Consider the following 15,317-nt stretch of genomic DNA (forward strand, 5'->3'; position numbering starts at 1 on the left):
CTGCGTGTGAAATCCAAAATCCATGTAGCTATTTGTGCTACTATGTAATTATTATTAATTATTATCACAAAATAAAACCATTTTTTTTAAATAGAAAAATTGCATTCACATTGAGCTTTCTTTTATCTTTGTTTAAAAAAATAAATATAAATTGTCATAGAATAAAATATATATTTTGAAAACAAAAAATATCATGAAAATGATGTAACTTCGTCAAATATACGTGGGTTGAATATTTTTTAAAGAAAACACTCGGAAGAAAGTGTGAAGTTCATATATTTGCAGACAAGGGCTTTCCTTAATCATGATAATACAATCATAATAATTTTACAAATATATATAATCAGCTATTTTATTAAGTAAATATCACAATTGCTACTTTTTATAGTGCTGAAAGCCATTGCAATAGGAATGAGAAATGATAATAGATAAAACAAAAAAAGCATAAATAATTTATCTATAAAATTGAAAGGCATGATTTTGAATGTTCTTAACATGAATTTTATTTTTGGGTCAAAATGTCTTTTGCACACAAAACACGATTACCTTTTGAGAGTTTCTTTTAAACGTCAAAAGAAAAATAATCTTTTCGTCTTTTACCTAGAATACTATGACTTTATTTTTTATTTTTGCAGTTACAAGAATATTATTTTATTTTGCAAAATAAGATAACTGGCTTTGCGATGACAATAATTAAATTAAAAAAAAAAAACATAAAAATAAATCTCATTAATTTAAGATATAAAACTGCAAATTTATTTTTCAAACATATTAAAATAATAAACATAATTTACTTTGTACAATATATCATAATCGATTTTAGAATAAATATATATTTTTAATTTATATGCTTCTCATTCATTTAAATACATTTCAAACATATATAAATGTAAAATAATAGATTCCATAAATTATTTTACAAATTCATAATAAATTATTATATATCGTATGCAAATTATCTAATAGAATTTTCTCTATTTGACAAATCATTTCTTTTTCATTTTATAGAAAAAAAAAATATATATATATAATTCATATAAGCATTGTTTGATTCATTTATGTTATTCTATCTTATAGAAAGGTGTAAAATATATCAAAACTGTAACGATCATCTAGATTTTTTAAAGCACTTTCAGAAAGTATGTGTTTTGTATGTGGAAAAGGATAGGATTTATTATAGATACGTTGAAATATTACTGCGATCGTGTACTTAAAAAACTCACTTATGTTTTCTCTTTAACCTGACCGCAAATAGAAGATAGTTAACTTCATAGACATCAAGTATTTAAAATTTGAATTTTATTCAATTCTGCAATATATGTATATATATATGAATGAAAGATATTATTAAACCTGCATTCTTGGAATTTATATATAGATATATAGATAAGCACATGAATGTTTATAAAATAATATTCTTGAAAAAATATCTTTCTTGCATTAAACTTTTATGATATATATTACATGTCCCAAGACATAGAGCATGAAGCCTACAACGGAGTAAACAATAAATGCAGGTCAAATATCTTATATCTTATATAAGTACAAATGAAATCAATTATTTCCTTCCTACCTTTTCCTATTTTTGTTAATTTAAATTAATATTTTAGATTTGTTTTTCAGTTTTTGTTCAATCAGCAGTAATATGGATTCCGTCATGTGATTCCCTAAGCACTATTTCTGTTGATATAATGTGTTTCACTTCTGGATCCTCGTTAGAAACTAAAACATCTTTTTGTATAGGTGTAACAGGATTATGATGTTTTTTTCTGTGACACATCATAGTCGATCGTGATACGAATGCTTTGCCGCACATATCACATTTATATGGTCTTTCACCGGTATGTAAACGTTTATGAATAGCCATTGGACTAAATTGAGTAAATGTTTTATCGCAAACGTCACATCTATATGGTCTTTCTCCGGTATGCGATCTTCTATGACATCGTAAAGCTGCTCTTCTAGCGAAGACTTTAGCACACATTTCACACTTAAAGCTTTTCTCACCAGTATGCATGGTGGAATGAATTTTAAGATCAACACGTGTTAAAAATCCTTTCCCACATACTTCACACAGATAGGGTTTCTCACCGGTATGTATACGTAAATGTGTATTAAGATAACTCTTGCTGACAAACATTTTATTACACACTATGCATGGGTACTGTCGATTATCCATACCTGAATGTATTTTCTGATGACTCTTACAAAGACCTTTAGTTATAAAACCTCTACCACAAACTTCACACATGTAAGGCTTTACACCAAGATGCCTATTCTGATGATCCAATAAGGATTGTTTAGTTTTAAAATTTTGTCCACAAGTACTACAAGGATAAGGTTTTAAGTCCGAATGAACTCTTTGATGGACAATTAGATAACTTTTACACTGGAATCCTTTGCCACAAGTAGAACAAGTGTAATCGAACTGACCGGTATGTGTTGCCGTATGTTGTGCAAGACCTATCTTGCTACGAAATGCTTTTTCACAAATCAGACATTGAAAAGGCTTTTCTCCTGTATGTTTGCGCATATGCTCTTGTAATTTATAATTGGTTCTGTATTGTTTACCACACTGAGCACAAATTTTGGGTGTCCATTTTTGTCTTAAAGTGGATGGTTTCTTTTGGATATCCACATTATCATTGCTTTGTGATGGAACTAATTCTGATTCTATTACCTTGATTTCCTTATTTTCTTCCTTTATTTTATACGAGTCACACTGTTCTTTGTGAATATTTAATACTTCTACACTTGTAAAATACAAACCACAGGAGCATGAACAAAAATGTTGTCCAAAATGTGATGCAAAATCACTTACTTCCATTGCAGCTTCATTACAGAAAGGACACACATACCAATGAGTATTAGTCTCATCGATGGTTGGATTACTTAATATAGATTTTAATAAAGTATTTTTAGTTTCTTTAGTATACTCAACAATAACTTCCGTATTTTCAGTATTAGATTGACTGGTAGAGGGCAAAACATTTGAATGACTTACATCCATATTTCTACAAACTTCATTTTCACTAACAGTTGTTTCCTCTATCTCACTTTCTGTTTCTGGTTGAGAGGAATGAAACCCATCGGTGGGTACCTTTAAAAAAATAAGATATTTATTTCTATTTCTTGTTAATTCATTTTAAAAAAATCATATGTGTCTTACATTGCTTTCTAATACATGTGTAGGATCTTCAGAATTTAATCCCTCTTGTAAGCTTTGATATTCTTGCTTTATAGGCACTGATTCATATTTCACATCTTCACAATAATGCACTAATTGTCCCCTAGTTTCAGTTTCTGGATTTATGGAAGTTACATAATTTATACCAAGTTGACTTAAATGTCCATCTACAGTTAAATTTCCTACTACGGTCATATCTCCTTCCAAATGCATAGCTATTTGATGATTTGAAACCTGAAAATAATCAGAAATATTGTAGAAGATTAAAGTATAGTAAATATGCATAAAATTTTGCTTTTTTCTTTTATTCATTTTTTTCAAACGATGATAAAATAAAAATTACTTCTCTTATATGTTCATCGACCATTCTGACAGTTTCACCATCTAAACAGTCAATGTCAGTAACCTCCATATCATGATCTTGCTGACCAATATCTTCTTGTGTAACAACTTGTTCGTCGCCAGCTAAATCCATTTCATCCATAACTTGCATAGTATGTATAGCAGTTACCCCTGATTCATGAGAAACTATGCTACCATGATTTTGGACTTCTTCAATATCACTTTGTATTCTATCAATATTCCTTTGAATTCTATTTATATTCATTTCAGCAACCTCTTCTAAACTATGTTCCGATATACGCACTGTTTCATCTTTGTTAATTTCTTTTAACATTTCCATAAACATACCTTCTGTATGTAAACATTTTTCACGGAAATCAAACAACTGATCTAATTTATATGCGCATTCTTCGCATACTACTTTAGGAAGCTGATCTGTCATTGAAACCTGTAAGAAAAATCCAAAAAATAATGTAAAATTAAATATAAGATTTAAGTACAAATATCAAAATGATTACTTTGATGAATCTAATAGTAAGTATAAAATTTTATTTCTTTTTTAATATAATAATAAATATATTATGATATATCATCATAGATTGAATTTAACAGAAGAAAAGAAAAGATGTTGAAAAAAAATAATAAAGCTAAAATACTGAATGTAATCTCATAGGGTATCAATCATGTATAATTATATATCATGTATAGTTGTAGATTCCTCTATAATTAAAATAGAAGAATATAAGGAAGGAATAAGTAAATTAATCTAGAAATTATATTGGAAGACCTTACTTGGACGGGAAGGCAGGCTGCGATTTTTTTATGGATGTTACGCATCTGATTGCCAGCCTCGAAGATTGGTAATCCCATGAGAATTCCAGTCTTGGTCGCGCACAAGCGACAAAGATAATCGAATTCTTCAACGATAGCCATTATCGATGCAGAATATTTTTAAACAAATTTTCTGTTTATCGAGAAAAATAAATTCATTCGAGAAGTAAGAATAAGAGTAACAGATTGAAATATTAAAACTTTAGATCAAAGTAATATCTCCTTGGAAAAGCACTCGATACGAGGCAATTTCTTCCGAAGATTCGGCAAGACCGCGACAACGCGCATCACGATCGAACGATTTCCTCTCTTTTCCAAATCATTTTAACGAATAAAATGTTTATTAAAAACTTTTCTTACGAGGAAGCATTTTATTCTTCAAGATACGTTTGTTAAACGGTATTCCACTACATTCGGACACTCTCTCGTAATCGGCTAAGAGACGTACGAGAGAGCGGGGGATTAGCTCCCCTATTAGTTTTTCTTCACTCAAAAAGAATTAATCATCTCCTCCAGATGGCGCCAATTTCAACTTTGCTACAATCATACATATATTCGAGAAACGTAAATGAGTATGATACTTTACTTTTCAGATTTGTTTTATTCTAATTTTTATTTCTTTCGCTTCTTGTTTCGTAATCTAATTCAAACTTTATATTAAACTTTATTTTCGTTTCTTATCTTTCCTGGGAACTTTTTTGCTCAGTCGATAAGAATATATTTAGTTTGTTGTTTATTTATATTACTCCATTATTGTTAATTTATATGTGTATATATATATATATGTATTTATTTTAATTTTTATACAATATATTTATTTAATTGAGAACATTTTTTTATTAAACCAAGAATCGTATAAATATGATTTTATAAGACGTTACCTCGTTCAGAGAAAATTATTGAAATTATATCAATGAAATAAGTTAATCTTATTTTATTAGTATTACATTTAGAATTATTGTTTTCAATTATCTACATTGATTTTAAATAAATGTAAATACATTTATGAGAAATAACATACGTTTTAGTTTGACTAGTATTGGAGGTTAATGGTTTATCACATAGCTCAACAGACAGTAAAAATGGCGTCTAGCCAACAAATCAATCGAAATAAACGTAAATTTGATAGTAATGATACGCGATTTAATAATGAAAGTGAGTTTAGTATACTTTGAATTCGTTTATTTTACTAAGAATTATTAAGTACGAGATGTAGGAAATGTCAATGGCAAAGTTGTTTGTTTATGTTTTGTGAGGTTAAGAAACTATATTATTTACTATAAATCATATTATTTTTTTTTATTTCAGATGTTAAAGTGACTAGAATTGAAGCACCACGTTTGTGTCCTTATCTAGATACGATTAATCGTCAATTTTTAGATTTTGATTTTGAGAAATTATGTTCTGTTTCATTGTCACGTATCAACGTGTATGCCTGCTTAGTATGTGGAAAATATTTTCAAGGCAGAGGAACCAATACACATGCATATACTCATAGTGTGGCAGAAAGTCATCATGTATTTTTAAATTTGCATACGTTGAAATTTTATTGTTTACCTGATAATTATGAAATAGTAGGTTAGTATTAATGCTCTATGACATTTGTTTAGATCTATTAACTTCTAATAAGAGTACGCTATTACTTTTTTAGATTCATCTTTAGATGACATCAAATATGTGTTAAATCCAACATTTGATAAAGCACAAATCGCTTTATTAGATAAAAGCGACAAGTTGTCTAGAGCTATAGATGGATCAATGTATTCGCCAGGTATAGTTGGCATGAATAACATCAAAGCGAACGATTACTGCAATGTTATTTTACAAGTAAGTAATTTTAAAAAAGGTTGTTTTATATTTATGATTTATAATTATGGTAGGAACAGAAGTTATTGTTCATAATTAAACATTTTTTTAGGCACTATCTCATGTTACTCCACTGAGGGATTTCTTTTTGAGAGAGACTAATTACGCTCATGTGAAAAGGCCACCTGGAGATTCTTCATATCTTTTAGTTCAAAGATTTGGTGAATTGATGAGAAAACTATGGAATCCGCGCAATTTTAAGGCACACGTGAGTCCTCATGAAATGTTACAGGCTGTGGTATTATGGAGTAAAAAAAGATTTCAATTTACTGAGCAAGGTAAGTAAAGAACTAAATAACGAATACATAATCTCTTCAAACAATGTATAAATATACAATTTTTTAATACGAATAAAATATTTAGGAGATCCTGTGGACTTTCTATCTTGGTTTTTGAATGCTTTGCACTTAGCGTTAAATGGTACAAAAAAACGTGATTCTAGTATCGTTTACAAAACGTTTTTGGGACATATGAGAATATATACCAGAAAAATACCTCCGCTTGAATTAGAAGAAAGCCAAAGAAGTGAATTATTACATACAGTTGAATACGGAGAAACCGTAACACAAAGTCCATTTCTTTATTTAACCTGCGATTTACCACCACCGCCTCTTTTCAAAGATCAATTTACTGAAAATATTATTCCACAAGTATGTATTAATCTAATTATTTATGTTCACGAATTTATCAAGTGCATTTAAACAGTTCATTTTATCTTTCATTTAGGTTAATTTGTATACGTTGTTAAATAAATTTAACGCTGTGGCTGAGAAAGAATATAAAACATACAAAGAAAACTTTATGAAAAGATTTGAAATTACAGAACTTCCACCATATTTAATTCTGTATATAAAAGTTAGTATATATTAAATAGTGATAATTATTTACAAAAAAATATAATATATGTGAATATATATTAAATTTAGAAAGAATGTAATGAATTATATGCATTATTTACAGAGGTTTACAAGGAATACATTCTTTGTTGAAAAAAATCCAACTATAGTCAATTTTCCAGTTAAGTAAGTTGATTCTATTTTTTAAGAAAATTTGTATATAATATCTTTATAGTGGTATGTTAAACTATAAATATTTTTGATAGAAATGTAGATTTCGGTGACATTTTAACTCCAGAAGTTAAGAGCAGACATCCTTATACAACATACGATCTTGTAGCTAATATAGTACACGATGGTGAACCAGGACAAGGAACATATAGAGTTCATATTTTACATAGAGCTACTGGACAATGGTATGAGTTACAAGATTTACATGTAACTCAAATATTACCACAAATGATAACGTTGACCGAAGCTTATATACAAGTACGTACGATCTAAAATTATTAAGTTATTCTTCTTATTAATAAATAACTATAATTATATTTTAATTTCTTTTAGATATATGAATTAAGAAAAGACGCTAATGTTGAAAATGGTGATAGTAAAAAATAAGAGAACTATTTAATATAAAGTCAATAAATATTTTCATTTTCTTTATGCTTTTATCTTATTTTTGGTACCCAAATTTCATTTTATGGAATTTATAATAAGCGCTACATCTCGATTGGTCGGTATTGTAAACCAATAAAAATCGTGATCACGTGGATGATGAAAAATATTTTTCAAAATTAATCAATAAGAAGATTCGATCGAAGTAATCTAATGTACTTTAGAGATGATTTACTTTTCCGTTCTAAATATCCATCATTTATCTTTCTCAACTTACTTAAAAAATCTAAAATATTTGCGAGAGGAATTCGTTTGACCGTAAAAAAACAAAAATATTTATTCCCGTACGAGTGTTCTTAGAAACGACGAATCAGAAGATAGCCGCGCGTTTTGTCTCGGCGCGATACCGAGCTCGATCCGAAGAGATCCGAAAATGACCGAACGAATCGGAAGCGTAAACTGGAAGTAGAAGTTAGTAGGAGAAGGGTAGGAGATAGGAAAAGAGGGAGAGAGAGAGAGTGAGTGGAACCAGGTATCAGAGGGGAGTGGGGGTTACTCGGCAAGGATCGAGGCGTCACACCGAAGGGAAAACGAGTCGAGCCACAGCCGGCCATACGAAGCGATCGGAGATCAGTGTTTTTCTTCGTGAAAGCGCGGTTTTTTAACTTCCGTACGAGAATTTTTTTTTATATCTTTCATCGTAACCTCCTCCTCTTTCTATACGGGTTTTTAATAGTGTTTTTAAAATTACAATAACGTTGTTTGACGAGTTTTAATCGAATGATCGCTTCTTCCCGCGGTGCTCGCTTCAATTCGTTGTGAAGTGCGCGTGTGTGTTTCTTCTTTCTCTCTCTTTTCGTTAGTGCACGCGGTTTGTAGTGTATATAACTGTGTTCAGTGTTTCAGCACGTGGATATTATCAACCGATAGAGGAAGGATGTTCGTTTGAACGGTGAGTAAGCCGATTATGATTCTTATCCCGTGTACACTTTAAAAATTCAAGGATTAGACGTGCGCAGGTGTACGAACTTGCGTTGTCCTTCCTCTCGCGAAAACTAAACTGTCGAGATAGTTTTTATTTTTATTTTTGAAAATAATATCGCTGTTGTGTTGATAAATTATCGAAGATAAATCTCGAGAATTTAGGATCAAAATTTGAAGGTTTTAGAAACTTGAAAGTAATATGTTAACGTTGGAAAGTTGAGTGATCGTTATTATAGATCATCTGACTTTTTGAGATTAATTTAAAATGATCGATAGTGAGGCGTAATGTTTATTTATTATTTTAAACGAGAAGATTTTATGAGAAATCAAGTGTAAAACGTTGTTCGATTTTCGAACGTACAAAACGTTCGGAAATTGCCGGCCGTCGTCCGGTTGGTTGGTGGTAACGGTTCATGTGCGTATGGCCTCTCATACAACTACCTTTTTATAAACGACCATCTTTATTTAGCTTGTCGATAAGATCTACGTTCGATTTCGCTTTAGTTCTCAGCAAATCATAGCGTGAATCTTATTGCGCTAATAATCTTTAATGATCGATAATTTATTCGCGAGAAAAGATTTATCGCGTCTACGTTTTAATTTATATGCACGAAAACAATTAATAATAATTCATAAATCGTTGGAATAAATGTCAACGATAATTTTTATTCGAATTTTGTTATCATTTGTTATGCTGAATTTATTATAATTATCTTGATGTGAAGTATATTGAACGAGTAATAATTTGTTTTTAAAATACATACAACGCATGTTCTAACTTTACCGAGAAAACATAAAATTACGATATTTTGTTTTTCATTTCAAGATATAAATTTTTAGTTACAGTCTTGTTAAAAAGATATTCGCTTACGATGCCGTCACTTCAAATATCCATCAAATCAAATTTTCCAGTTCAGTAAAGTAACTTTTGGATAACTTTATATACGAGAGGAAGGATATTTTTAAATTACATATGCATCACGAACCGCGTTGGTAATTTATATTATAATAAAAAGTTTGACGTATAAAAATATCGAATATTTGTACAATATATTATTTGTTTATTTAGGAATTGGTAGATTTGATAGATGTTTATATTAAAATTACATTTTGCATTTTATTTGATCGCAACATAAAGGTTAACCGAAGAAAATCTATTTCGTGATCATACTCATCATTTATTATCATTTGAATAATTTTTATCTATTATTAGCATAATTTTCATGATAGTCGTGTCCTTATTTTGTTCTTTTTAAATACGTATCATACAATACAATAATAATCTTTTCTGAAATTGTTCGTGGCTTGCTTTTATGTTTTTTTAGGTTTGTAAAACGTTTAGTTATTCTTGGAATATAAGGTTTTCTAAAGAGTTATGCAGTGTGACAATGATAAAAAGAATTACGAATCTTCGACAAATCTTGTCCTTTTTCAGATCGAACAGGAAACTTCGAACGAGAGTCATGTTATACAACTAGTATTGCATTCTTTCGTAGTTGTTAATCGTTATTTCATCCCCGTATGTGAAACGTAACGGTGAAAAATCGAGATCGACTTTGGCGATCGTATCCCAATATGGGTTCATAGATATACCAAACAAGTATAGTAATCGCACTGTAACTTCTCATTGGGAAGTTAAACAGTTATCCTAACGAGATCGATACCTTTCTCCAAACGTTTCGATAAATTAACATTCATTTATAATCTCCTAATTCAACTATCCTATTATAGAATTTTAATTTAACAATTATACACGAATTCGTTTAAAGAAACAAATTTTGTTGATTTACCAATGAAATGAGATCAAATTATAATATTTTCCAGAAAAAAATTACAACGTAATCACGATTCGTCTAACGGAAAGAACAAAAGAAATAATAAAGTCGCGATATTAATTTCTCAGATATTCAAACAAAATTAATATACAAGGTGAGACAAAAGTTTCTGAATGATTTAATAAATTAATTATATTTTCCCTTATACTCGTGTTAGATTGATTTATGAATCAAAACTGGTAATATAGAGTAGAAAATAGTTGACGATTTGTAAAAAAAAGAATAAACTTCGAATAAAAGTATCGAGAGGAAAAGTAATTAAATTTTGTCAAAGTACCTAGGAACTTTTGCTCCACGTAGTATATATACACGATATAAGAATCTTCAAGTGATATTATTTTTCAACGACAAAAGAAGATACGTTTGGAAGAAGAGTAGGAAACGTGTTCCTTTCGCTCTTGGTGTTCTTTACTCTCGTTGATAGTACAATCTCGTTACTTTTATAGTCTTGCTTCCATTTTCGCCGCCATTTACAAATACGTTTGACTCTTTTTTTCTCTCTCACTCACTCTCTTTCTTTGGGTACGCTGAAAATACCTGTTTCGTGTGCGAGGCTTGAAAAAAAGCGCCCGATTGCGACGTAAGAAGATGACGATGAAAGAAGAGAAGGGGGGTTGGAGGTGCAGAAAAAGAAGAAGTTAAAGCAAGAGGATGAGGAGGAAAAGAAGGAGGATGAAGAGGAGATCGAGGTGGAACGTCGCCGTCGGTCGTCGTTAAAAGGCTACGGCCCGGAGCGAAGGGGGCCAGGTACGTTGACTCTCTCGAGGAAGCCACGAGTTTCGGATTCCTAGTATCTTCTTCTCGCGAGATCGCAGCATCGTGTTAAACCAGTTTCCGCGAACTCTCCAACCAGGAAGAAGAGGTGAAGGACAGAGGAGGGATACATGAGAGTTCGTTGATGATCGATCGACCGGATGAATTACCGATTTGATTCATAACTAATACGAGACATATGAACCGGTGATTATGAAAATGATCTAAGTCGTACATATCTCGTTTTAAGATATTTTGACGTTTGAATTATCTTTTTTCTTTTCTGTTTTTGTTTTCTTTTTTCTTTTTTTATAACGAGTTATGAACAAGAACTAAGTGGATACATTTATTCTCAAGAAATAATTATAATCATTCTTTAACGTAATTAAATAATTTTAACTCGTATATTTTTCGTTCTCCAACATATTTTGATATTTATATTTTTTTTTTGTTATAACGACTAACAGTAGGAATAATTAGGTACATTTATTTACGTAAAATATAATATAATTCCATTTTATCCAATTAAAATATTTCTTTTTAAATACCGTTTAATAAAACACGCTTTTTAGTATCTAGTAGAATGGCTTACATTAAACTACTTTCGTAACAACCGGCTTATATGTAGATCATTGGACTTTGATATGAATCTAGTCGTTTACGTTGTCCTCATCATTATGATCATACTTATTGTTAGTTACAAATCATTTCTTTATTGTAAGTTTCATTTCTTTGTTTAGAGGTTCTAGGAAATAGTATTATACATTAATTTTAATGTTTTTTTTTGTATCGATTATATTTATTCACCTATCTAGATGTATGTGCATAAATATAAAGATTGCTTATCTCTGTTTATTTCTAGGTAATATAATTATAATGTAATCACGTAGATGGATGCGTCCTTGAAGGTATCTTTATAAATTAGATTTTATAACTTATGTAGAGGAAATATTCTCGAAGTGAGTTCGTTTAACGGAAATTGGTCAGCTCCGTTCAAGCGTATCAATCGCTTTTTATCTTATCAATAATACAAATGAATATTCCACTCGTTTCATTCAACACCATATACACAATATGGTGTCGGGCTGAACGAACTACGTTGAGGTAAATAAAGATTTCAGAACAATCGAACAATATAACGGCAAGTTGTATCACAATGAACGAAATCGAAACGTCGAGTTTTAAATTTGATCAGCTGTGAAAGAAAAGGATACGATTTTTTATCTTAAGAATGAAAATCTCGAAAAAGTATGTATGTATGTGTATTTCGTTTTTAAGTTTATTATAAGCGGATGCGAATGGTTTTCTTTCTCGAACCGATCGATCGTAGGACGAGGTAGGAGTAAAACGAATCTACCGAGCTGGGAGAAAGTTGTCCTTTACTTTCGTGCACTCGCGCGTAGTATAGCGTGTAGTATAGCGTGACATAAGGTGAAGTTGAATAAGGTAGCGAAGGGGCAAGAAAGGAGTAAGAAAAAGAAAAAGTGAGAGAGAGAGAGAGAGAGAGAGAGAGAGAGAGATCGAAGGAGGGAGAAAGAAAGAAAAAGACACCACGGTGGGATGAGACTAGACTAGCTAGAGTAGGTTGAAACGCCTTCTCGAGTACGAGGCAGGTGTCCAGCTGTCGCAACGTAAAATCTATATATGTATGCATGCATTCGTTCGAGTCCATTTAATGTATTTCTACACACATATACATATTTACATATATACTTATGTAGATCTATGTATATAATGCGAACATGAGCATCGACTGACGCGACCTGTGGTGTAACGTATTACCGAATCCGGTTAAATCGGTCGGTAGGTAGGTAGTGGACTGGAATGATTAGTCGTTGATTCCCTGCCGTTTCATCTCTTTACTACACTTACAGCAGCATGATATCGGAACCTATGCAAATTGGAAATGCGGCATCTTCGTGAAAAGGTTAGTTATTCACGGTTAAACATTTTTCTGGGGCAAGGGACATATTACGTTATGTCGCTATTATTAACCTTTTTTTCTTTTATTTTTTTTTTATGAGAATGAATTTCGCAAAAACACGTTCTCGTGATTTAGCATTTCTTCATTCCTCTTATTATTTGTGTAAGAGAGAATAACGTTATAAATCATTTTCTTTTATGATTACAATGATTTGCACGTTATTATTATTCGTAAATCAAGTTATTATTACTAATGGTAAGTGTAAATTCTTGTTTATATACCAATCACTAAATTTTATGTACATATTAGTTCAAACGGAACTTAAAATTAATCCGTTGGCTTTTAAACGAGACATAGAACGACGTTAGTTATGTTCACGTTTACTGAAAATACTTTAGATTTACCTACACTCGTTTCTCGTTCCACATCGCAAACATCTTTTCTTGTGGCCGACCCAAAAGAGTCTTCGAAGTAGAACGAACTATGACGGTGTACCTTGTTTCTGAAACTAGAACGCATCATTTCAATGAAATGTTACGACCGTGTGAGAATGAACATTGACGTTTACGTCGACGTCAACGACGTCTTTTTGGTCGACGACCAAGTCGAATATTCATTAAAGTTAGTTTACCCCTTTTTCTCATCTCTCACCCTCACAACATTTGCAATGATTCAATGTGGTCGTAAGACAACTTGGTTTAACCAAGAATCGTTGTCTGAATCGCAACTGGTTGTTGGTAGATTTTTGTTTTCCTTCGAGTCAAAAAAATAAGAGAGAGAGAGAGAGAAAGAACGTGGGTGATTATTTGCACATTTCTAAGAATTTTTGTAGTCATGGAATAATTAAAAGCACGATTTGTTTAATTACCGAGTTTACATGGCATAAAGTCGCGTAAATGGATACGCGTAAATACCCTTACATACACAAACTAGTGTTTGTTTGTTTTTCGAATGGAACATTTAGACAAAACCTACAGTTTACGACGAGTCAAGCGCAAAGAACGTCGTCCTCCGCGTGTACTTTCAAAGAAAGAGAAAGAAATAAGAGTAGAAAAGAAAAGAAGAGAAGAGTTAGAGAAAAAGAAACGCTTTCTCAGGGCGTTGATCAGAAGCGGGTTGAGCCGTGAGTAGCGTGGATCGAATACAATAGCCAAGGGCTATCCTCATTTACGTAATGTACCTACTACGAAAGAGTAAAAGAGAAAGGGTGACATGATGTAGAGTAAGAGAAGAGTAAAAAGAGTGACAATGCTGTCTGGCGTTCCTCTCGTTCGCGATTCGTCGGTCCGTAGACGAAAACAACAAAACTGAAAGAGAGAACGAAAGACAGAATAAGAGAAATTCAGAAAGAGAAAGAGAGAAAAAGAAATAATCGCAAGGGCGTTTCGTCGCCATGTCGACTTTTTTCGAATCCACTTCTGTTACTGTTGCTGTTACTGTTGATGGCGTAGTATTCTCTCGAGTACGCGTCCATGTATGGTTTATGCTTTTGCAGTCTCTGCATATGGATCGCCCACTCGCTCACCGGAATAGAAACACCGTTGACTTACCTCGTGCAAACAACGACGATTAGATCGATTGCCGTTGCCACTCAATTCCTCCTATTCGAGCACTATTCTCCCAACAACGTGCGTGCTTACGATCTCTTATAAGGAAGGAAGGAATAAAGAGGGGAAGGAAATGTCTATGGGGGGAGGTCAACATCCCCTTGAAATTTGTCGAGAGGTTCGTTCGTTCGTTGGTTCGTTCATTCGTTCTTCGTATCGACTATATATAGTCCACGTTGTTAATTAAAAAACTAGTCAACATTCTATCAAAGTAATTAAGAATATTAGATAATTATATTTCACTTTAATATTTTTCAGTTAAAATTTTCATATTCGGTATATATTTTTGTTTAATTTCGTTCATTTCTTTCAAATTAATTTCTAGTAGTATATTTTTTTAAGAGAATCGATTAAAATATTAAATATTTAAAGAATAATGATGATATTTTAGGTAATAATATTAGAAAGTTTCATCTTAGATTAGGTAAAATTCGTTGAAATAAAAATTATGTTCGATAATTGGAAATACGTATAGGTTTGGTCTATTTAGTTTTTTTTTTTATTTATTTTTTAATTTTTTGTATTTTACGATCGTTA

General features: G+C 31.2%; 3 protein-coding genes across 4 annotated transcripts in view; 2 read left to right on the forward strand and 1 right to left on the reverse strand.

Annotated features, from left to right (window-relative positions):
• Positions 1–258: 258 nt before the first annotated feature.
• On the reverse strand, positions 259–4,879 carry LOC107074676 (uncharacterized). Its single transcript, XM_015336335.2, has 4 exons — positions 4,322–4,879; positions 3,531–3,977; positions 3,170–3,421; positions 259–3,100 (listed from the first exon to the last, which is right to left on the reverse strand). The coding sequence occupies exons 1-4, from the start codon at positions 4,460–4,462 to the stop codon at positions 1,631–1,633; spliced, it is 2,310 nt and encodes a 769-aa protein (XP_015191821.1). The 5' UTR covers positions 4,463–4,879; the 3' UTR covers positions 259–1,630.
• Positions 4,880–5,175: 296 nt separating this feature from the next.
• Positions 5,176–7,725, forward strand: Usp39 (ubiquitin specific protease 39). The gene is made up of 9 exons (XM_015336336.2): positions 5,176–5,515; positions 5,669–5,938; positions 6,012–6,187; positions 6,279–6,504; positions 6,590–6,876; positions 6,953–7,081; positions 7,187–7,248; positions 7,329–7,551; positions 7,627–7,725. Exons 1-9 carry the CDS (start codon positions 5,410–5,412, stop codon positions 7,678–7,680), a joined length of 1,533 nt encoding a protein of 510 aa, XP_015191822.1. The 5' UTR covers positions 5,176–5,409; the 3' UTR covers positions 7,681–7,725.
• Positions 7,726–8,433: 708 nt separating this feature from the next.
• Positions 8,434–15,317, forward strand: part of LOC107074577 (rap guanine nucleotide exchange factor 2) — a 146,352-nt gene continuing 139,468 nt past the window's right edge. For both annotated transcript variants that reach the window (XM_015336121.2, XM_015336120.2), the window contains exon 1: positions 8,434–8,629. The gene's annotated coding sequence lies outside the window, so the exon portion shown is untranslated. The remainder of the gene's footprint in view (positions 8,630–15,317) is intronic.

This window comes from Polistes dominula, unplaced genomic scaffold (assembly GCF_049000335.1).
Source record: "Polistes dominula isolate Pdom_NZ unplaced genomic scaffold, Pdom_raw_medaka contig_82, whole genome shotgun sequence".
Classification (NCBI taxonomy): domain Eukaryota; kingdom Metazoa; phylum Arthropoda; class Insecta; order Hymenoptera; family Vespidae; genus Polistes; species Polistes dominula.

Bases quoted from the DNA above. Each gene is read 5' to 3' on its own strand.
- LOC107074676 (XM_015336335.2), bottom strand. From the start codon at position 4,462: ATGGCTATCGTTGAAGAATTCGATTATCTTTGTCGCTTGTGCGCGACC. The intron at 3,422-3,530 runs GTAATTTTTATT...GATTATTTTCAG, and splicing joins TCGATGAACATATAAGAGAA to GTTTCAAATCATCAAATAGC. The intron at 3,101-3,169 runs GTAAGACACATA...ATTTTTTTAAAG, and splicing joins CACATGTATTAGAAAGCAAT to GTACCCACCGATGGGTTTCA.
- Usp39 (XM_015336336.2), top strand. From the start codon at position 5,410: ATGGTTTATCACATAGCTCAACAGACAGTAAAAATGGCGTCTAGCCAA. The intron at 6,505-6,589 runs GTAAGTAAAGAA...TAAAATATTTAG, and splicing joins ATTTCAATTTACTGAGCAAG to GAGATCCTGTGGACTTTCTA. The intron at 6,877-6,952 runs GTATGTATTAAT...TCTTTCATTTAG, and splicing joins CTGAAAATATTATTCCACAA to GTTAATTTGTATACGTTGTT.